General features: G+C 44.7%; 1 protein-coding gene across 2 annotated transcripts in view; it reads right to left on the reverse strand.

The window, feature by feature from the left end:
* Positions 1 to 23,032, reverse strand: part of LOC103292775 (uncharacterized) — a 123,282-nt gene that overhangs the window by 55,099 nt on the left and 45,151 nt on the right. For both annotated transcript variants that reach the window (XM_054725096.1, XM_054725095.1), the window contains exon 2: positions 18,423 to 18,668. In XM_054725096.1, coding sequence (XP_054581071.1) covers positions 18,423 to 18,640 — 218 coding nt within the window. In that variant the 5' untranslated portion in view covers positions 18,641 to 18,668. The remainder of the gene's footprint in view (positions 1 to 18,422; positions 18,669 to 23,032) is intronic.

A 23,032-nucleotide genomic window follows, 5' to 3' on the forward strand; every position in this document is an offset into this window, starting at 1 on the left:
GCTGTCCAAGAAGCGGCACGGCCAATAGAATTGAGTGCCTGTATATTAAATGCAGAATTCAAAGATAGGCCAGAAGCTATAGGTACCAAAGAGTTTCTGGAGGAAATGGAACATAATGTACACAGTGTGTTCCAAGACTCCTGAACAAGAGAACTTGGTCCAGCAGACAACGGTATGTGTGTGCACGGGATTCACATCAGGAGGTTATCTGGCATCTCCGAGGCCTTTAGAAGCATCTTACCCAAAATACCTGGTGAGCTCGGAGGACAGCCTGGAGCCCTCTAGGGGACAAGAGAAGCAGCCCCCACTGCGCCCCCATCTGGGTGAAATTCCAGAGACTGGCCCGTTTTTCCCAGGGCCCTTCTCCCATCCCCTGCTCTTCTTCTCTTCCATGTTTGTGGGAGGGGAACAGTTCCTATTCTAGTATTCAGTTCTCTTCCAAGTCTTGCAATAAACTGGGTGCTTCAGGAAGATATATGGACTCTTGTTTTGCATCCTCCGCGCACAGAATTGAGGTTGTGCATCCTCCACTTTGAGAAGCGTGTCGAGATGTAGTACTTGGAATGAACCAGAACAACTAGATGGAAAAGAAAAAGAATTCTCACAGTAACTCCCAAAAGCAACAAATGTGGTTCTGAAGGGGAAAGGCTGTGAGCCAGACTGTAGGGCAGAAAGGCTGACCTTGTGCTACTTTCCTACACTCACATTACCTAACATTTGCAGAGAAACCCAGGGGAATTTATGGTCCTGTGGCCTGTGTTAATTGACCACAATAGGATAACTAAGTGCAGCTTTGTTTCCTGACTATAATGGAGGAGTTGGGCCTTTCCCCCTCGGGGTGGGGTCCCGACTCCTGGATTTGACCACAGGAAATGGAAAGGAGGCATGGAGGCAGAAGGAAGCCCAGGATTAGCAAACATCTTAGCTGAGTTTGGTAGGATGCCTCCTCTGAAGTCATAAAGTAGCATGGTGGATTGGGAAAGACAAGCTCTGGGTTCAAATCCCACCGCCACAACTCCCCAGCAAGCCCCTTATCTATTTCCAGCCTCTGTTTTCTCCTCTGTAAACTGAGGGTGTCCTGTGTAAATTACAACACAAGTACTGGGTTATTTCAGATGCCCTGGCTGGTGGCAGGGGGGAGATTTGAAGGCTGGGCCCAAGGAAGGTGGGAGATGAGGTGAGAGGGATGCAGGTGTCACTGATGTGACATCATAGCTGTCTAAACAATGGGGCTGAGTGTGTGTGCATTCTAATATCCAGAAACAAGGAGCTACCACTGGCAGATTCATTAATTAAGGTCATTAATTAAGGTCATGTATACTCTCTCTTGTCAATTATAATCATCTGAGCAGAGGCCTTCAAAGTATTAGCGACATAATTGCCTGTCATAGATGGCTCTGCTCGGTTCATAAAATACAGGGACCTCTGCACACCTATGATTTTCCATCTGCTCCAGTACTCACTCTCTTGCTCAGTGTTTCTCAGTACCTCCCCATGGCCTATGGCCTGCCCAGCTCCAGGAATAAGATGTAATATGAGACCTGGCCCACCTCTCCCCACCTGTGCTGTATTCTTGCAGTAATGAACTATTAATCCAAGCACCCAGGTGTCTCATGAATCTCTGTACCTTTGCATGATGTGCTCCTCTTGCTCTTCTGTCCCCTTGGCTTTGAACCCTCAGCTACCTTGTCCATTTCTCCTTTACAGCAGGATGGGGTTGATGCATTCTTCCCGAGAATGCTTAATTTGAAGGTATCATGGTTGATCCAAGCCCAGTTGTACAGCAACCGCATTCCCTCCACTAGTGATTGGTTGCGGCAAGGACTCGTGACCCAGTTTTGACCAATGAGAATGAGAGAAAGTCTGCATGGGCCTTTGTGAGAGATTTTCTTTCCTGAAAAGAAAGGGATGGACAGGGAAGAAGGTGCCCCCTTGCTTCTGGCGTGAGTGCTAATTATGCAGATGTGATGGCTGGAGTGGAGGCAGCCATTGTGCAACCATGAGGGAGTGATACCAACATTCTACTAATGGTGGGTAGAGAGGTGGGTGGCATCTGAGTCACTGAATGACATGTTTGAGCCTATAGACTACCTCTGGACCTCCCATCTCCCACATCGTCTTTCAACATTAAGTATTGGATGCCTTTGTAGTTTAAACCACTCTTTGTAGGGTTTTATGTTATTTCAGCCAAACACATATATAACTGATACAGCATTTAAGTCTCAGTTGAAAATTCTCTGTTCTTAACTAGTTCCTCAGCAGACTCAAGTCTCTGCCCCTGTCCCTCCACCCTTCACCCATGAAAGCAGCTCATGCGCTATGGTGCTCTGTCCAACTATCTGGCTTGTCCTTATTTAATCTGTGAACACTGCAGAGGCAGGCCTCTGTCTTTTCTTCTCTGTGCCCTCTGAGCCACATACAGTGGGCCTGAAGGACAGCTCAGGGACCCGGCCATCTGCCCCCCTTCCTTGGCCAGAGCCTCCAGCCATCAAAATACCTGGGGAATCACTCTGTACCCAAGCACTGCTTCTGGACCCTGGGGCTTCTTTAGTCTCTTCAGCTTGAAGTGCAAGGTCCCAACAGTCAGATCTTGCCTCACCCAGGCCTTCAAGTGCTGAACGGTTGATTTCTCATCAGCTCAGGGTCCTGTGGCAGCCACAGGAGGCCATGGTGCAGAGACAGGAGTACATGAGCTGAGTTGCAAGGGAGATGTGGAAAGGACAGTGATGGAAAAATCCCGCTCCGAATTGGGTGAGGTTCTCTACATGTTCTGGAAAAGACCTCTGGTGTGCAAGTGGGGAGTAGGGTCCCCCGAAGCCCAAAGGAAGATGTCCCCAGGCATGGGGGGCAAAGACTTTTGGCCTCCCCTGTAACAGCTCCCGATGCCAGCCTGTGAATGGGGGACCAACCGTGTGATCACATGAGCATGACCCTATAACTGCCAAGCAAAGTAAGAGAAAGGGATGCTGGGCGTGGAGGAGCTGGGAGGGTGAGTGGTGACCTTCCCTCCTTGGGTACTAATTGTTGTGAGTCTTCTAACTGCCACATGGCAGGTATTCACTCTCAGGCACCCACAGTACCCCGGGTGTGGGCTGAGTGCTTCAGCTCTGTCATGCAGACAAGCTAGCTCATGCAGCTTCCCAGGGTACAGGCAGCGTGTGGGGTGTGGCTCCTCACTTCCTCACTATGGCCCACTTACCTACCTACTCTGAATCCCAGTCTTGCTCTTTAAAATGGGGACATCAGCTGCTACCTTAACAGAGGCAATCCCATTAGGATTAATTTGGTTTAGTCTGTAGCCAGCCCTCAACAGACACTGCTTGAATGTATCTGATCTCCATATTAGACTGGAGTCTTTCAGTGTCATTTGGAAGTTCTTCCTTGAGTCTGATCTAAATCCTTATTGTTACAGTTCCAGGGTGTGCCACTTAGCCATGGGAAGGAACAGTCAGACTTTTTTTTTTTGATGGTGACAGAAAACCTAACATGGCTGAAACAAGCTAACAAGGCAGGAGAAAACAATGTCTCTAACTAAGAAGTCTGAATGCAGATAGCTTCAGCAAGGCTGTACCTGGTACTCAGTGATGTGAGCAGGAATCAGCTCCCTGGACCTCGCAGCTTGCTCCCCTGCTGGTGTCACTGGCAGATGAAGTTTCCGTTATGAGAGCAAGAGGGCCACCAACTGCCACAGGCTGATCTAACTTCCGCACTCCAACCGAAATAGAACTTCTCTTCCCCCAGAATTCCAACACTAAGAACTGACTCATGGGACCTGACTCAGGAAAAAATGTTTTGAAGATGAGAGACAGTGGACATGTGCCTACAGTGGCAGGAACGATCCACTGGAAAGGGAGAGGGACATCATTCAGGACAGGCAAACGGCCAAAGGAACCATGACCTATAGTCTAGGGCAGGGGTGGGGAACCTTTCTTCTGCCAAGGGCCATTTGGATATTTATAACATCACTCGAGGGCCATACAAAATTATCAGCTTAAAAATTACCCTGCTATATTTTGTCAAGCATTTAATTAACTCACCCCTAATGCCTTGGCAGGGCCAGACCAAATGGTTTTGCAGGCCTTATTAGTATATGGCCTGTGGGCTGGACATGCCCCATCCCTGGTCTAGTTGCTGCTGATAAAATCATAAAACCTCTGAGAAGGGACTTCTGAGTTCCCCACACCTTCCAGCCATTATAACATCAAGGTGAAATGACTCAGGCAATGCTACTCAGCTGGTTAGTGGCACAGCAAGAACTAGAACCCAGGTCTTATCAATTACTTACTGTTTATTGAGCACTTACTATGTGCCAGACATTCATTTTACAGAGAAGGAAAATGGGGCTCACCCCCTTCTCAGGAAGAACCGGAGTATCCTGGCTCTTGAAAGATGGTCCAGGGAGGGGTGGTTCTGTGTGTATCTCTGACACATAGCTATACAGCCTCTTAAAGTGGGAAACAAGAGATCATATCCTTGGGATAGTACATGTGGAACAGCACACACACGTACACACATGTGAAAGTGCTCACAAACAGCTGGCATGGCTGCCCATGGCTCTGCGAGGAGGAGAAGGGATGCCGGCAGGAGCCTCCACCATCACCTGCTAATGGCAAGCCGTTCCACCCCCACGCCGAGCCCTGGAACCAGTGCAGGCTTAGACACAAAGAAGCCTGGCTTCATTTTAGCAGCCAAATTGCTATCTAAAGACAAAGACTTCCCAGGACAACGGATTCTCTGAGGAAAACACAGAAGGGTGGACAGGTGGTTTCCCACTGCAAAGCACCACCAGTAACTTCCTCTCCAGATTCAGACTGTCCGGCCCGAAGGGGAAAAGAAACGCTGGCTCCAAATAGAATTTTTGAAATGCAAATGTACCTTTTGAGATGTTTGGGCAGTTTGTTTTAATCCTATATAATAAAGAGCTAATATGCTAATTAGACCAAACAGCAGAATGACCATCTGGAGGACCTTCCGGACGAAGCTGGGGCTGCGAGGGGCTATGAGGGCCGAGACCCTTGCACGAATTTCAAGCATCAGGCCTCTAGTAGATAAGTAAGTTTCTTGGAGAAAGGTAAAATGATGGTGAAGATGATAGCTATGACCTACTAACCTTGGTAATGATGGTAGCAGTAATAAATGGAGCACTTACTACATGCCGGGAATTGTGCTTTACATACTTCCTCTAATTTGATCTTCACAATAACTCTATGAAGGGCGTTCTATTCATGTCACCGTTTTATGGAGGAGGAACTGGAGGCTGCAACAGGTTAATTCACTTCTCAAAGACACCTAGCAGTAGGTATAGTCACTGGGGTTTAAACCCAAGTAGACCTGATTTCAAAGCCTGGGCCCCAATCAGTGTGTGTGTGTGTGTGTGTGTGTGTGTGTGTGTATGCGTGTGTATGAGTGTGCATGTGTGTGTATGCAGCTGTGCATTCGTGGGCAATTAACTGACCAAAAAGCAAGAACTTCAGGACACACAGGAAATCAAACTCTCTCCTGTCTTTCCCCACTGACAGGCCCACCGGCCTGGGAGCATGCAGGTGAGGCCACAGCTCCCCTGTGCTGGAGGGGCACTTCACCAGACTGTCTCAGCTTTCTAGACATCAGGAAGACACGGGTCCCCTGGTGCCCTCCCCAACTCCCTTCATGAGGTCCACCCCCTGCCTTCCTCTGCATCCCTTCCGATATCTTCAATCCCACTTAGAATAAAATCCAGAGCCCTTCCCTAGGCCCACAAAGCCCTGCGTGACCTGGCTCTGGCCTCCCCTCGACACTGCAGAGGCCCCTGTCTGCCCACACCCTCCACCTGGACTGCTGTTTGAACGGGGAAATAAGCCTTTCTCTTGTTCAAGCCATGGTATTTGGGAGTCTCCTGTAACAGCAGCCTAGCCAATATCTAACTCACACTCTTGGTCTCTGACCTTGATATTTAAACTTCCTCCACTCTCCTTGAACCTCTGGCCTCCCCTGTCCACCTAACCCCACACACTCAGCAGACAACTTGATCTTCTATTTCAAAGAGAAAAGGAAGCCAGTTCATGAGACCTCTCTCAACTTCCACGACCTAACCTTTCCAGGTATGACATCAGCACCCTCCTGCTCCTGCCTTCCCTGCTGTGACTCCTCCTGTCCTGGCCAAAATCCCCATCAGAGCTTTGAGCCCTATGCCCTCCTACCCCTCAGAGAACACTAATAAGTTAACCTCTCCCTCTGGACAGTGTCCACAGCAGTACTTAAAATAAGGGCGCGTTTTCCCATCTTAATGATTAAAAAAAAAACCCACTAAGATCCTTCAGGTGGCATTTACTTTTCAAAGTGCCCCTTTGCCCCCCATAGGAGTTGTACCTCAACACTACCAGAGTCCTAGTCAATGTCTCCAGTGACCCCATCTCAAGAAATCCAGTCTTCATCCTCTTGAGCTCACAGCATGTTTGCCCTCGTTCTCATTCCCTCCTTGAAACGGTTCCTCAAGACACTCTGCCTCCTGACTTGTTCTCTTCCTCATTTATTTCTCAGAAGAAACCTATGAGGTAGGACTCTTCCTATCCACATTCTAGAGATAAAGAAATGGAAACCTAGAGATGCTAAGTACGTTCCCCAAACTGACACAGCGAACCGACCGACATCACAGAAATGAAGTCTGGCTAGTTGATGAAGAAAGGGGGTTTATTAAAAGGACTCTGGAGAGACCACAAATCTCTGCAAGGGCTGGAGACAGGTTGCCAGGAATAACACTTGAAATCACATCACAGAGCAAGTCCCCTGAAGAAACCTCTATCACGGCCACTATCCCCAGCACACTCTGGATGATGACTGTCATGGGGTCATTGTCATGGCTGCCATCTCACACGGGATGTAGCCACCCTAGGTCCACCACCCTGGCCAGATTGTATTCTGCACAGTCCCTACCTCAACACATCAGCAGTTGCTGAGTCACGGCCAAGGGCAGGTGCCTTAGGCAAAGTCTGGATTGTGCACCAGCATCCTAGCCGCAAAGGACGCTGGGGAAACAAGTATGTATCTGCAATTTGCAGCTTCTATAATGTGTGTGTGGCAGGGCAGGGGTTTCCTGCAGTCATGTGAAGCATGTCCAGTTGCTAACAGACAAAAAGAATGACCAATAGTCAATAAACAAATGAAATACTTGGTCTAGTACCTGATGTGTTATCCTTCACCCTTTATTTTACCCAACTCTGTGTTGAGCACAGTGTCAGAGAACACCATAGTATAAAGATATTCAAACCACCCCAGTTCCCAACACCCTCACAAAATGTCCAGCTTTCCCCACATCTGTGTCCTCATTCTTCTCCCCAAGAAGCCAATAGATATCTGATGAACAAGTCTCTGCTAAATGCTAATGACTGAAAACGGGTTACTTAGTGTCTGATTCTTTCTGGAATCTCTCTGTTTTCACAGGAGATTCCAGGACCTGCAAAGTTTCAACCCCCAAAATTTCAAGCAGCTGTGAAATTCACCAGGGCAAGATTTGGGTCAGCAAGGAAGTCTTTTGACTCAGACAACTGCTCTTCAATAATAACCTTGGATAAACAGGTATCACCAACTCCTTACAATCCCTTACCTTTGAGCAGACCTCACAGGCTTTCCCACGTTTTACCTCACCTCATCTTCCCCCGAGCCCTACGTGTATTTAAGATAAGTGTGAATTTCCTAGGGGACTAAATTTGGTAAATGAGAACTGAGATTTACTGACCTAGGTTTACAGGCCTAGGTTTACTGACTCTTAATCAAATGCTTTTCACTTTCTGTGAATCCCGCCTGTCCTCCAGGTCAAGAACAATTCCAGTGGTGTCCGTGAATAAGGGAGCAAGGGAACCCAAAAGACAGTCCCCGGGGGCAGGAGAGGCTGGCAGGGAAGAAGAAACAATCCAATATGATCCCTTTCCTAGAACACATCCATTCACTTTCATTCGGAGTGTTTTCAAATGGGTTCTGATTCCAACACATGCACATTCACCAGGATGACTGAGTATAATTACCTCCTTTTTGTCTCAAAAATTGCAAAAATTAGGGGATGTGCAACAACCCCGGGAGGAATCCAGGAGCTGAGGGCGGGGGCAATCTGCAAACCCAGTGAGCCTTTTGAGTTGCAGCGATGGGGAAAGTGTGCCGTCCCTGAGCTCCGTGATTAAAGCAACTGCAAATTAGTTTCCGCAAAGGTCTTTCCCCTTAAATTGAAAACACCGTGTAATGGAATTTCACAGACGCTGCTTTGGAAATGACTTCATACCTCACTCTGTTCAGAGCTGAGAGGTGGCCGCATGCAGTGAATTGTAAGAGGATGAAGCTCTCCAGGGGGCTGCCCAACCTCCCTCCAACTTCCACATAGAGACACTCAGGGACTGCTCACCCCGTCCCTTAACCTGGGAGGGAATTAGTGAGCTCAGAGCAAGGGCGTGATCGGTAGTCTTCTTCTTCCCCAAACCAGTAGTTTACCTGCCATCCACGCCTTCTACCAGTCAGGCTCCTAGGGGTGGCTAGCTGCGCCTGGAATGCCCAGGTACAGACATTTGAAGTATAAGGCTTTGGAAAACTATGTGGTTTCCGGGCTCTATTAAGATTTCCAAGAGAAATGAAGTCAGGCTGACACAGAAATACTGACTGGCACACCTTTTTCACTGACCACCTTAGCTGTCTTGAGGGCACCCTTCCAGAATGCAGGAATCCCATTTCCAAATTGTCAGCAGCTCTACAGTGACTCAAACAAGTGGCATTTCAGTGTCAAATTTCCAGACAGCTCAGGTTGTTCATTAAAAACATGTCTTAGTACCCACTATGTGCTAGGCATGGTGCCAAGGCCTTGGGAGGCAACAGTGAGCAAAGTCATAGCTCTCATGGTGATTACAATCAAATGATGGAGACTGAATTACACTTCAAATAATTATTCCAACAAATGAAAAAACTGCAATTCCGACAATGCTATACTGTGGTTGGTATGGAGATGTATCCCCAGGAAGGAAGGAAGGAAGGAAGGAAGGAAGGAAGGAAGGAAGGAAGGAAGGAAGGAAGGAAGGAAGGAAGGAAGGAAGGGAGGGAGGGAAGGGAGAAAGGAAGGAAGGGGGGAGGGAGGGAGGGAAGGGGAGGGGAGGAATTGGTGGGAAGGAAGGAAGGAAGGAAGGAAGGAAGGAAGGAAGGAAGGAAGGAAGGAAGGAAGGAAATAGGGCTCACCCTATGTGTTAACATCTTTAAGTGTTAAGTACACAGTGTTCTGTCTTACTTTGCGCTGCTACAACAGAGCACCACTATTGAGAAATCTGACCTAGAAGGGAGCAGAGCCACAAGGTGGGTTCTCTAGTGACTTCCTGGACAGACCAACACACACACACACACACACACACACACACACACACACACACACACACTGACCTGTATTGGATAGAGATTTAAATAAGAAACTACCTTTTGTTAAGTCACTGAGAGTTGGTGGTAATTCATTATAGCAGCTAGCATCATTTATTTTCACTGATAGAGATCAATCTCTCTGTAGAGGATAAGTGTACCCTAGCAACAGAGCCATATCACTCAACAGATACTGGGAAGGTTTCTGGAATAAAGATATAAAGGGATTTATATTTACTTCAGTATAAATAAATGTATAAAATAAATAAATAAATATTTTATATTCGAACCACCAAATAAGTTTAACTATGACTCCTGGCTAAAGAGATTTTGTTTTGGTTTTAGTTATCTAATTTTCAAAGAATTAGCAAATATGTTTTATTTTCTTTTTCTCATCATGATTTGAACTTCATACTTACAAGTGCTGCATTTTTTATGCACTAGCTAAAGAGCAATTAACAATAAAGTCATTGTGGTTTACTATTAAAACGAAGAAGCAGCAAATGGCAATAGATATCTGGTCCCATCCTCCAAGTCATAAGGTCAAGAGCACAGCAACACCTTGGGGAAGAAACTCTTAGCACCTCAGCAGAGAAACACAGCAAGAACCCACAGCTGGCCAGAGGTGAACCAAGCTAACCTCTCTCCTTTTTCCTTCCCCTCGTCCTTTTTCCCTGTGACAGGGACTAGTTGACAATAATCAGCAAGGTCTGTTTAGTGTATGGTCTGGTCTTGCTGTGACTAATAAGATGATTGGTTGTATATATCCTCTTTATGGTTGTTCATTATATCACCCTAACATAAAGTAATTTAATTTCAGAGGGATAATTAGGGCATTTCTAATCTAACTGATAGTCTGAATGAAATGAGATTCTCAGAGGGAGATTTGTGTATCAGGAGACTGGTGACCTCCGGCCCCAATTTTCACACAATGTATTAATCTGACAGCCCAACTTCCCCGGCATGCTGAATCCGAACACTTCCCGAGCCTGTGGGTTAGAGAACACACCCGCAAATGAGATTACTTTATTTATAATGAGATTCCCTTGGGCTCAAGAAGACAGATCATAATATTTTCACTGTGGCCTGCAGACTGATAGAGTCACCATACTATTAACGGAAGCCCCGAGACGCCAAGATACTAAAAAGGCAGCATGGCCCTGCCTAGGGTCTCAGATGCTACTCAGCAAAACTGAAGACCAAGCCCTGTCGGAGGCCTGCCTCTCTCAGCAGGCTCACGGCCACCACAGCAGGGAAAACCTCACCCTGGCTGAGGCCATAGGAAGCTCATTCTCACCTGCCCGCTTCGGGGAACTACAGAAAGAGTCTGCTCAGCTAGCCTGAGATGGGGGGACGAAGGAAGAGCCTCCTGGAAAGAGGAAGCAACAGAGGTTACTTGTGGGGGGTGTGCGTAGGTGTGGTAGCAGGGCCAGCATTCTGAGCAAGCAGGGTAGCCAAGAGACCATCTGCCTGCTGCCCAATCAACATACCTTCAGGGCCAGACCCGCTCACCTCTTGTCCTCCACATGGGCTCCAAACCTTACCATTACAGTCACTCTTTCACACCAGTCATCAGATGCAGGATGCTGACTCCTATGAAAGAAAATCTGCTGCTGAAAACATTTCCTGTTATCCGTTCAGTCACTGTGCACCCACACGTGCCAAGCACTGGTCAAGTCCAAAATAGATAAATCCCCGCTTTCTAGGCTCCTTACTTTCTCGTGGTTGTTTAAGCCTCCTTGGTAAATTCCTTTTAGAATTTGAGAGAAACGTCTGATTCTCTGGAGAAAACATAATGTACTCCTTCATCAGATGGTGCAAAGTATGCAGCTCATCTTGTTCCCCTTGTTTTCTTGGGAGCCAGGAAGCTCAGCGATTACTGTCATGCTCAGATGCGGTTGCAGTATTAGGTTGGTGTTTTGTGTCTTTTTCCTTCTTACTTTCTATTTCTACTGAAAATGTTTATTTAAATACATCTTATTTGGTGAAGTATTTAAAGTTCAATTTGGAAAGAGTATATTTTATTTTTAAAAAATAAGCAAAGATAGAAGCATTAACTGACAAAAAGCCACTGTTAAAAAATTATTTAGTACTTACTAAGTGCCTGTTAATAACTAACCCTCAGAGATGAGGGAAGGGAGATCAGAAGAGCTGCGTAGTTTGCCTGAGATGACTCGTTTAGTAAGGAGCAGAACCAGGCAGGATTAAAACCTGGGCAGTCTAGCCTCAACGGCTGCCCTCTTAACCACTGCTTCTCAGAATATAAGACTTACTGTGCTAGGCAGCAGCCAATGAACGTTAAACCTATTGGTCGCCCCTGCTAGGCTGCCCCTTAGTCTTCCAGCCACTGCTGCAGCAGCCGGCAGCACTCAGGCCTAACCTGACAGCACCTTGCCTGGGCCACGTGAAGAGTCTCTTTCCGTCCCAATCTCCTGGGAGGATGCAGGAATCTACTCAGTGACTCTGACACATGCACACACTTGGAACAGAGGAGGCTAACACCCCATTCTGCAAACCTTGGCCAGTGAGGGGTGGAGCCAGTGGACAAATGCCCCGTGTTTCTGTCCTGTGGTCAGGGAACTCTGAGGCTCATTCTGCAGGGCTCCTCAGGCATCCTCAGGGGAATTCAGCTGCCGTTGCCCACCATTGATCAGCTCAGCAAAGTTCACTCCCAGTTCACTCCTACTTCCTTCTCCTAGCTCACTCCTCCTGGTCCCCAGTCTTGCTCTTTGAGATCAATTTCTGAAACTAACTACCTGTATGCAAGACCTGGTCCCAGCACTGCTTTAGGGGGAAATGGAGGCTAGAACACTACAGTGCCCAGCTTGAGGAGTTCAGATTCGAGTGACAAGTCACTACAAGAGGAAAATTTCAGTAATACTGCACAAACAACCTATGGTTAAGTAGCCAGAAGAGTGACTCACGCTATCCAAATACAAGAGCACAGAGAAAGTGGAATAAGTGGAACAAGCAGGCAACTACAATAGGGTTTCCTGGTACACAGCCACATATTCATGCTCACGTTGTCTAAGGCTCCTTTCCCGCTACAGCAGCAGAGCTGAGCAGTTGTAACAGGAGCCCATCAAGCCTCAAATATTTAGTATCTGACTGCTTTCTGAAAAAAGTTTGTGGATCTGTGATACAGAAAAATCAAGGATCCTCTGGGAACTCAGAGAATGGACACATTCTGTTTGAGAGGTGGTGATTGGGAAGGTCAGGAAAAGCTAGGAAGAGTCTGTCGTGGAACAGGAGCAAGGAAGGGCATTCCAGGTAAAGGCAACAAGCTGAACCAAAGGCACAGAGCTGAGAATCAACACGCTGCTTGCGAGGAACCATAGGTAGTTTACTGCAGGAGAGGAAGGAACTACCAGGGATGTGATGGGCGATGAGGCTGCAGGCAAAGATGGCTTGAAGGTCTCTATGGCTGGGCCATTGCTCTCATTTTAGGCTATTTCCTTCAATAGCCAAAGATACCATACACAAGAGTGACTGCAGAGTCTGGTTTGGGGTACCTTCTTTTTTTAATTTTATTTTATTTTATTGACTTTTTACAGAGAGGAACAGAGAGGGATAGAGAGTTAGAAACATCAATCAGCTGCCTCCTGCACACCCCCTACTGGGGATGTGCCCGCAACCAAGGTACATGCCCTTGACCGGAATCGAACCCGGGACCTTTCAGTCCACAGGCCTACGCTCTATCCACTGAGCCAAACCGGTTTCGGCTGGGGTACCTTCTATTGAAGGGAGTTTATGTGGCGTTTGTGACAGTTATGCTCTTGTGATGAATGGTGGGACCCCCTCTTTGCACCTGGGCATTTTTTACCTTAAAAGACCCCCCACACACACACTTTGCCCTCCTCAGGTGCATGGCTCAAGCTGTGCCAGTTCCGACCTCCTGCTCCTGTTGCTGCTAAACCAGACACAGCTGACTCCCACCATTGTGGTCGGACCCCCAGGTGCTCTGACAGGTCTCCCCCACAGCCTGCTTGGCAGTTTCCGGATCTGAGGATGCAGTAACGTGTGGCAAGAAATCCTGGAGACGGAGGCCTGGCACACGGCCCCAGGAGGCAGTGCTTTGGGAAAGAAAAACCCTGGTGAGCCAGCATGGCTGAGAAGGAATGATCTTGTTTAGCTCTGTCAAGTCACTGAGGACTAAACATGTGCCAGACCAGGCAATATACTCAAAATATGTAAATGAGGGGCTCACAGTCTAGCGGGGAGATAGACATGCTCTTTTCATGGGGAGACTGGTGCCAACTCCCCTCTGGTGGGAAACAGCCCCCAAGAGGTAAAGCATGGGAGGATATTAAAAGCTTAATAAACATCCTAAGGGCATTAGCTTTAATGGTTATTGTGGAATAAACTACAGGTACCACATCAACTGCTGATATGCAAATACGTGCATAAAGTACCGAAAGATATCCCATAAACAGTTTCTTCTTCCCCTTAAGAGTTTCAAGATTTCCCTGACAATACTTGTTTATACTCTTTCTTTTTTTAAAAAAATATATTTTATTGACTTTTTACAGAGAGGAAAGGAGAGGGACAGAGAGAAACATCGATGAGAGAAACATCGACCAGCTGCCTCTTGCACACCCCCTACCGGGGATGGGCCCGCAACCAATGTACATGCCCTTGACCGGAATCGAACCTGGGACCCTTCAGTCCGCAGGCCGACGCTCTATCCACTGAGCCAAACCGGTTTCGGCTTGTTTATACTCTTGACTGGTTTGGTAAACCATTTTTGAATAAGCAATGCAAAGGTAAATTTCAGTCCCGACAGGACAGAACTTAAACATAATTTGGAAAACGAATTGATCAGGAGAATGCAGAAAACCAACACTGATTTTCTTTTTAAGGAAGAAGAATAGTTAACGTTTACTAAGTATGTACATTTTGTCAAGTACTGTGCTGAGGGCTTCCCACGCATGGTCTCATTCAATCGTCACACCAATCCTCTGAGACAGATGCTGTTTCTATTACTGTCTCCGTGTTACAGATGTGGCAACTGAGTCTTAACCAAGTAACTTGTTCCCCCGCCATCACTGTAGGAGGCAGGTGTCACCTGACTGTTTATCCACAGGGGCCACACCCTTAACCACCACTACACCAACTGTCTCCCCTTACTGGCCAGTCCCCTGTTCCAGCCTGAGACAGCTTTTTCAGAATTTGGCCCTGAATAGGCTTCAGGATAAGTTCCTTCATTGTGATAAGCAGGGCCCAGATCTCTGACAGCTGTTCCCTGCTCTTCATCATCATCTGAAACAATCAGGAAGCATTAGAGAGTACTTTTCCCTTTACAAAGGTGATAATTAGATAACAAGCTGAGATTAAAGTAATTACAGTTAGACAGCTGGCGAGCCAGCACAGTCACGTTGAAATATTGTTGGTACTTCAGCATCTGGCTCTAATAACAGCATAGGCTAAAGGATTTTACATTAATTACAGAACATAATTTAATATAAACATATTTAATTGCAATCGATGAGCGATAAACTGTTCAAGAATGACTTAACCCCTTCCGCGTGTCAAAGTGATGGGAACTTTGGGCAGGCTGCGGCCTCTTCTGCTGTCTCTCTCACCCTCCCTCGCCATGCCCTCCACTCTCCCTGGTCTCCTCTCCTGGAGAAACCCCACCTCAAAGGAGGACTTTCCTCATTGATTATCCCGTGGGTTCTTGGCGCATGTACAGCGCTGCTCATCCTGGGAAAGGCCGGTGGAAGGAGCGAGGGTGCCAGCCTGGCTGGGATGCACTGCTTGGGCGTGACCAGCTGCCCTCCCTCACAGTGGCTGGCGAAATTCTCACACCTTTATGTGGTGCTAGCTTGGCTTCTGACAGTCAGTGAGCAAACCTGTTCAAAATAATCCTCAGATCTCTTAGCAAAAGAATAAAGGTAAACCACTTTTTTGTCCTGACTAGGAAGTCCCTGGCCACAATAGCCAGGGTATTTTCACAATTTTGGAATCAATGTGTAATACCTGCAAATTTCTTCATGAGATGGGACACTTTCTATTCTGGTAGGAATTCATGCTGCCAACCCCCATTACTACCCCACAATCTCCACTGGATAAAAGACTCAACCAGCATTTTTTGCACATCATCTTTCCAGAAGCTCCATTCACTAATGGGACACATTCAAAAGCCACAACATCCTGTTATGAGCTACATGTCTGTGTTCCCCAAAATTTGTATGATGAGACTTAACTCCCAATGGGATGGTATTAAGAGGTAGAGCCTTTGGGAATTAATTATGTTTAGATGAGGTCATGAGGCTAGAGTCCCTCACGATGGGATTAATGTCCTTGTAAGAAGATAAAAAGACTAGAGCTTGTTCTCTTGGCCATGTGAGGCCAGAGCAAGAAGGTGGCTGTCTGCAAACCAGGAAGAGGGCCCTCATCAGAACACAACCATTCTGGTACCCTGATCTGGACTTCCCAGACTGCAGAACTATAAGAAATAAATGTCTGTTGTTAAGCCACCCAGTCTATGGTATTCTGTTATAGCAACCTGCACTGACTAAGACATACCACTAGGTCCCAACTGCATTGAGATGATTCCTAAGAGTCAATCCAAAGAAGTTACAAGGCTCTTCCTAAAAAAAAGAGTGAGTTGGAAAATTCACCGTTAAGTTTCCCTATGTGACAAATGATGTGGAATTACAAGGAGCCTTACTGTTTTTACTTCTTCCTGTGGATTTCAATGTATAAAGCACACATTCCCCTAAATGCTAAAGTGAGTGTTGAAAATTTTATTATTCATAATAAACTTCTAGAGGAATTACTGACAGGCGCACACAAAGTAAAAAAATTAGTGTGAAGATTCGGACCACATATCACTGAGGGACAACCAGGCACTCTCCAAGTGAAAGTTGTTCCATGCATAACCTTTTGGAAGAAGTTTAAGTTTCCTGACACAGCAAATCCATGATGTAAGCACTATCAGGTATTTTTGTACATTTAGATTTATATTCCTGCAGGAGTGAGGAAGGGACAGGAAAGGAACATTGCCAAAAAAGAAGCATTTGCTAATTTAAAAGTTACCACTCTGTCATAAAAATTAAAAAGTTTTATGGGTCAAAGGACACTAGCTAGAAAGTGAAGAAAAACCACACAATGGCAGAAGGTATTTGTAAATCATATGTGATAAGGGTCTAGAACCTAGAATATAAAAAGAACTATTACAACACAATAATAAAAATACAAATAATCTAATTGAAAAATGGGAAAATAATCTGATTCGATATTTTTTTGAAGACAATATACCAAAGGCCAATAAGCACATGGAAAGACTCTCAACAACATTAATCATCATCCAAACCAAAATAAGCTACCACTTCACACACCCTAGGATGGCTGTAATAAAAAAGATAATAACAAATGTTGGTAAGGATGTGATAATTTGCTGGTGGTAATATAAACAGTACAACCATTGTGGAAAACAGTTTGACAGTTTCTCAACAAGTTAAATACAGTTACCATAAGACCCAGCAACTTGATTCTAGGTATATACCCAAAAGAATGTAAAAGATGTCCATACAAAAACTTGAACACAAATAGCAGTATTATTCATACTAGCCAAAAAATGGAAGTAATCCAAATATCCATCAATTGATGAATAAACAAATTGGTATATCCATATAATGCACTATCATCCAGCCATAAAAAGAAACAAAGTATTGGCACATGCTATAATATGGATCAATCTTGAAAACATCATACTAAGTGAAAGAGGCCAGACAGAAAACCACATATTGTATGATTATATTCATATGAAGTGTCCAGAATTGGTAAATCTATAGAGACAGAAAATAGAGTCATGGTTGTGAGGAGATGGGAGGAAAGGGAACTTAAGAGTGATTGCTAATAAGAATGGGTTTGTTTTTTGTTTTTTTTGCGGGGGGGGGGCGGTGTGTGTGATAGAAATGTTCTGGAATTAGCGGTGATGGTCGCACAATATTTTGAATATACTAAAAGCTACTGAACTGTACACTATATAATAGTTAAAACAGTAGACTATATGTTATGTAAATTTTATCTATCTTTTTTTTTTAAGAGGCCAATCTGAGAATTTGAGCTTAGTCCCACTAGGGACGCCTGGAAATCTGTGTAAAGTGATCACAGATATTCAAGAGGTGAGGATGCTGGGGTATTTATACACCAAATCCCATCAGTCAGTGACTGCAGGTTGCTTCCAGGAGGCATTAATTCCTTGCACTTTTGGCCTAACTGCCCAAGGAACTCTGGTGGCTAGAGATAGTCCTTAGGCAGATAAATGTTGGTGCTGACAGACGACAGGCCAGTGTGCCCCGAAAGGGTATAGGCAGGAGATCCAAGCAGTGCACTGACATTCTGCTACTCTCCCACTGAGTTGTCTTGGGATTAAATAAGAAAATCTGTATAAAATGTTTCACAGTGCTAGACACAGAGAAAGCTCTTAATAAATGTGAGCTATTTTTACAGAAGATTCAATAAGGCTAAATAATTTGATCAAAATTGCATAGCTAATGCAAGACAAAGCGAGGATTTATGCAGATCTGTCTATACCATGCAATCTTTCACATAGAGAATTATACTAACCAAACTTGCAAACATACCTATAGGATGGCAATCATGTCTTGAGGACATTCAGCAACTATAACAAATGTCATTATATCTATACTCTCTCTGCCGCCCCTTATGTGCCTTCAATGGGGACAGCAGCTGCTTGTCTCACAAAAAGGCCTTGAGGGCAGATGTTTTGTCTGCTCAAGTTGCGCAGGGTCTGAATATTACCTGGTTTGTTGTGTAGGTGATTATTTGAGATTCAAAGCCTGCACATTTGCTGACAGTTTAGTCCGAAGGACCAAGACACAGTACACCTGAGGCTGCAGGAGCAGCAGGACGACACTTGCCTCACCCACATGTCGGTCCTCCTGTTCTCCTCTGGAATAATCTGACTTTTAGTGACTCAATGAAAGAGGTGCGCTAGCAGAGGAAAATGGAAGGAATCTCTTCCCAAAATGCCCTGCCTGAACTCCCAGAGGGTTGACATGAGGATATGGGTCTGCAGAACCCAAGCCTACCTGATCAGGTAGTGGTTGATAATGGTGTCGAAGTAGCTGTAGTACACAACATTGTTCACGTGGCCATACTGGTCATTGTCCTGCCACCTCGTCTGGATGGGCAAGAAGTACCCATAGGCCTCCTGGTGACGATGACAATCTTCAACCCGCTGGTTCTCTGATGATGTAGTCAAGGAACGGACATTCCTGGGAAGCATCCTCAAAACCCAAGAGGCCATAGTCGGTGATTGTTGCCTTGAAGGGTACCTTCAAGTAAAAGAGCAGCACAGGATAAAATGGTCTGCATAAATCTTTAGCTTCAGAGAAGTGACTGCATTAAGTGTTGGCCATTGGTTTCAAAAGGAAATTAAAGTTTTCCCCCTAAGAAATAAATCTTTCCTGATCGTCCAGGTCCTTGTCACAAACCTATTTACTGTTTTTATTATTGTAATTGATTTGAAAGGAAGGGGGAGAGAGAGAGAAATACACCGATTTGTTGTTCCACTTGTTTATGGATTCATTGGTTGATTCTTGTATGTGCCCTGACTGGGGACCAAACCCACAATGTTGGTGTATTGGGACAACACTCTAACTAACTAAGCTACCTAGCCAGGGCCAAACCTTTTTACTTTTTAAAGGACTCCTTACTAAAAAGGCTTTGGCACACACTGACGAAAACAAATGAAGCCTTTGTTTGAATTTGACTAGTGGGAATTTTTATGGAGGTCTTCTGTTCCGCAAAGTATTTTCAAAGAGGGTACTGATTCTGAAAAAAATATGTAATACTACTAAGCACATAAAGATAGAGCCAAGGAGAACAGAACAGAAATAAAACGTTTGCCAGAAAACTTTATCAAATGGGCCTATTGACTGTAAGTTTCTTTGGGGTATTAATTTTCTTTCAGAACAAAAGTATTTCCCTATGGAATTTTAAAATATGCATGAACAAAGGGGGGAAAGAAACAACAACCCAACAATTCCAGCTGTTAACACTTCCATGTGCATTATTTTAGCCTTATATTTATATATCTTTATAAATATTCTTAAATTGGACCATAAAACACAAGTTGTTTTGTAACCTTTTGTGCTTAACAATAGATTATTGATATATTTAAATACTCTCCTACATCATTTGTAATGTTAAATTCCATTTTATTCCATTGTACCAAAGCACTATAATTTACAAAATCCTTTATTGCATACTGAGGATTATGATTCTAATTTTGTTGACTTGGATTGGAATTTTTGTAAATAAACCTTCACACACACACACACACGTGATTATTTTCTTAAAATAAATACCTAAAAGCAGAATTGCTGGGCCAAAGGGCAAATAAATTGTTAAGGATTTTGATATAAACTAATGCCCTCCAGAAAGGTGGTACCAATTTATACCACCCCAGCAGTGGCCAATTTCCTTGTCAATTTTAAAATGCTCTGTCAATCTGACTGTGTTCTCTCATTTCCATATAAATTTAATGAAATGTGCTAAGTGGAAAGATGACTACTGCTACCACCTATGATGGAATAACTAGTATCAGAATAACCCTTCTGTTTGCGAACAACTATAGAAGTGAGATAAAATGCAGAAGAAGAGCCCTGTGAAGGCGTGAGGAAATAATCACAGTAGCGGGACTTTATAGGCTGCAACCCTGGGGCCAGGGTAACACACTACAGCGAGCTTGCACTTGCTACTGTTGTTTCTCACCAGGGTATCTGCCAGCTTACTATGTGGGGAATAAAGGCAGAAGAGATAACAGCAACCTAGAGCTTGCAGTGGTCTTGCTGTGTTGGAAGAGCTGACAACAACAACAACAAAATTGAAAGGCCAACATCCTGGAGAAGAATGAGCTGCAGAGAAGTGAGTCTTATAGTGCAAATTTCCCCAAAGGCATTTGCTGGCTCCTAAGCCGCAGGTGCTCCAATGAGACAGAGAAACCAGCAGAAAGCAACTGCTACAAGGCTAAAAATCTAGGAAGAAAATAGGAGTCTCACTGTGCTGAGGACTGCCAAGGAGGAAGGTAAAGACCCCAGACTTTCAGTTTCGACCCCAAAAGGGCCACTTCCTTAGAGTGAGAGCAAACCCTAAATGGACCAGCCCTGAGCAAGGCTGTCTACCCGAACATCATCTGTTGGCCAGTGGAAACCTAAAGCATCTCTGCAGGAAAACAGCACCACCCAGAGTCTCCACAACTTTTTAGACACAAAGTCTAACATTCAGTTAAAAACTACCAGGCCTATTAGGAAAGAAGAACAAATGACCAAAACCCAAAAGAAAAGACAATAGAATAGTCCCACAGACTCACACTGATTTTAAAATAACTATGATTAACAGGCATCAAAGATAAAGGGACTAAAGGGAGATTATGCATCCCAAATACATAAATAACTCTAAAATTGAGGGAGGAAAGATAAAAAAAATAAAATAAAAATTAAGCAAAGGTCATATAAAATTCACAAATACAGATTTTTATAAATGAACTTTAAACATATGAAAAGATGGACAATTTCAGGCATAGTAAAAAAATGAAAATTATAACTATGCTGAGATACCTTTTCCCAATGATTAGATTTGGTAAAAATTACAAAGCTTGACAGCACACTCTCTTGACAAACACACAAGGAAAAAGACACTCATACATTGCTGATGGGAGTGTCCCGCCTTATGGGAGAAGAATTTAACAATATCTAACAAAACCATAAGTGAGTTTACCTTTTGCCCACATCTAAAGTTACCTTGAAGATACACCTTCACCAGTACAAAAATACATATGAACAAGGTACATCAGTGTTTGTAATTGAAAAATATTGGGGGGGAAACATAGGACATTGGTTGAATAAACTATGATACATTCACACAATGGTATACTATGCAGCTGTACATGAAAACGAAGGAATATGTGATATGGAAATCTTGGTTGTCAACCAAAAAAAGCCAAGTGCAAAAGACTATATATAGTATGCTACTTTTGAGTAAGAAAGAAGAGGAAATAAGATAATATAAAGGTATTGATTTACACTTACAAAAAGCAATTCAGGAAAGTTGAACCAGAAACTAATGAGGGCACATTAACAGGGTAGATGGAGGGAGGGGGGAGTAACACTCCTCTGAATACAGCTTTTTGTGTAATTTTGGGTTTGGGAGCTTTAATGTTTTATATACTCACCCAAGATGATGATGATGATGATGATGACAATGATGATGAATTTAAATTAAATTAGGTTTCTTTCCCCTCCGTTTAAGATGTAGGGGAAAGAAACCTAAAATGGAATACAAACAGAAACAAGTGAGCCTAGCTATATGTCAGATGAATAACATAATTACACAGAAGAGAAAAAATAACTACTTTTGAGTACAGGGTTTTGACTATACACCCTCAAAGACAAAAATCTTCTAACAAATACTGAACACTGGTTAGTAGGTATGTTTTTTATAGTGGCAGAATCTAAGCCTGGGCAAATGAGTAAATACACTGAGGATATTTCAGCCAGATTTCTCACTTACAAAAAGGACTTGCAAACATAGGAAAGAGAAAGACCAAAATGAACCTTCAAATGTTAGGTAAGATTTGGGAGTCTAGTATGAACACCTAGGTTAGGGATAGAGATAGAGACAGCCCTCTTTTTCCTTGCCCTTTAGAGCCCTATGGCACTCCAGCAGCAAGATAAGCACACTTAGTGTCCAGATCTTATTTTCTAAATACCATTCTACACAAAATGGAACCAGGGCTCCTTGAAGAAATGACTGATCCCAATGCTGGAGCAGATAAAGTAAAAGGTGACCCTGGAACATCTCATTGTGCCAGAAAGTAAGGAATGTTCGAAGAATGAGGGGCATGACAAAAGTAATCTGTGATAGAAATCAGAAGATGGTTACCGTGGGTAGGGACAATGACTGGGAAGTGGCACAAAGGCAGCTTCTGTTCTGTTAGTGATAGTCTACACTATGGTCTAGACGGTGTTTACATAGGTATGTTACTTTGTAGAAATTAATCAAGCTTATTCTTTTATGAATGTATTATATTTCAATTAAATGTTTTCCCAAAACTGTGTTACATGGAGAGAAGTTATCTATACTAATAAAAGGGTAATATGCAAATTGGTAACGATGCCCTCACAGTAACAACCGAACAGCAGGCTGGGTGGGGCAACAAGGCTGGCAGGGGGGTGAGCAAGGGACAACCAAACGACTGACCAGCAGGCTGCGTGGGGTGACCAGGCTGGCAGAGGGGGGCAGTGAGGGGCAACCAGGCCAGCAGGGGGGCAACTGGGGGCAACCAGGCTGGCGGGGGGGCAGTTAGGGGTGACTAAGCTGGCAGGCAGAGGCAATTAGGGATGATCTGGCTGGCGGGGGGGCAGTTAGGGGTGATCAGGTAGACAGGCAGGTGAGCAGTTAGGAGCCAGTGGTCCCAGAGTGTGAGAGGGATGTCCGACTCCCAGGCATTGGGCCAAAACCGGCAGTCGGACATCCCCCAAGGGGTCCCAGATTGGAGAGGGGGCAGGCTGGGCTGAGGGAACCTCCTCCCCCCCCATGCACGAATTTCGTGCACCAGGCCTCTAGTAGGATTATAATAAGTTAAATCTCTAATGTCCAGAGCACGTGCGCATGCTCTCTTCCCCCCTCCCTTCCT

Source organism: Eptesicus fuscus, chromosome 13 (genome assembly GCF_027574615.1).
Source record: "Eptesicus fuscus isolate TK198812 chromosome 13, DD_ASM_mEF_20220401, whole genome shotgun sequence".
NCBI classification, from domain to species: Eukaryota; Metazoa; Chordata; class Mammalia; order Chiroptera; family Vespertilionidae; genus Eptesicus; species Eptesicus fuscus.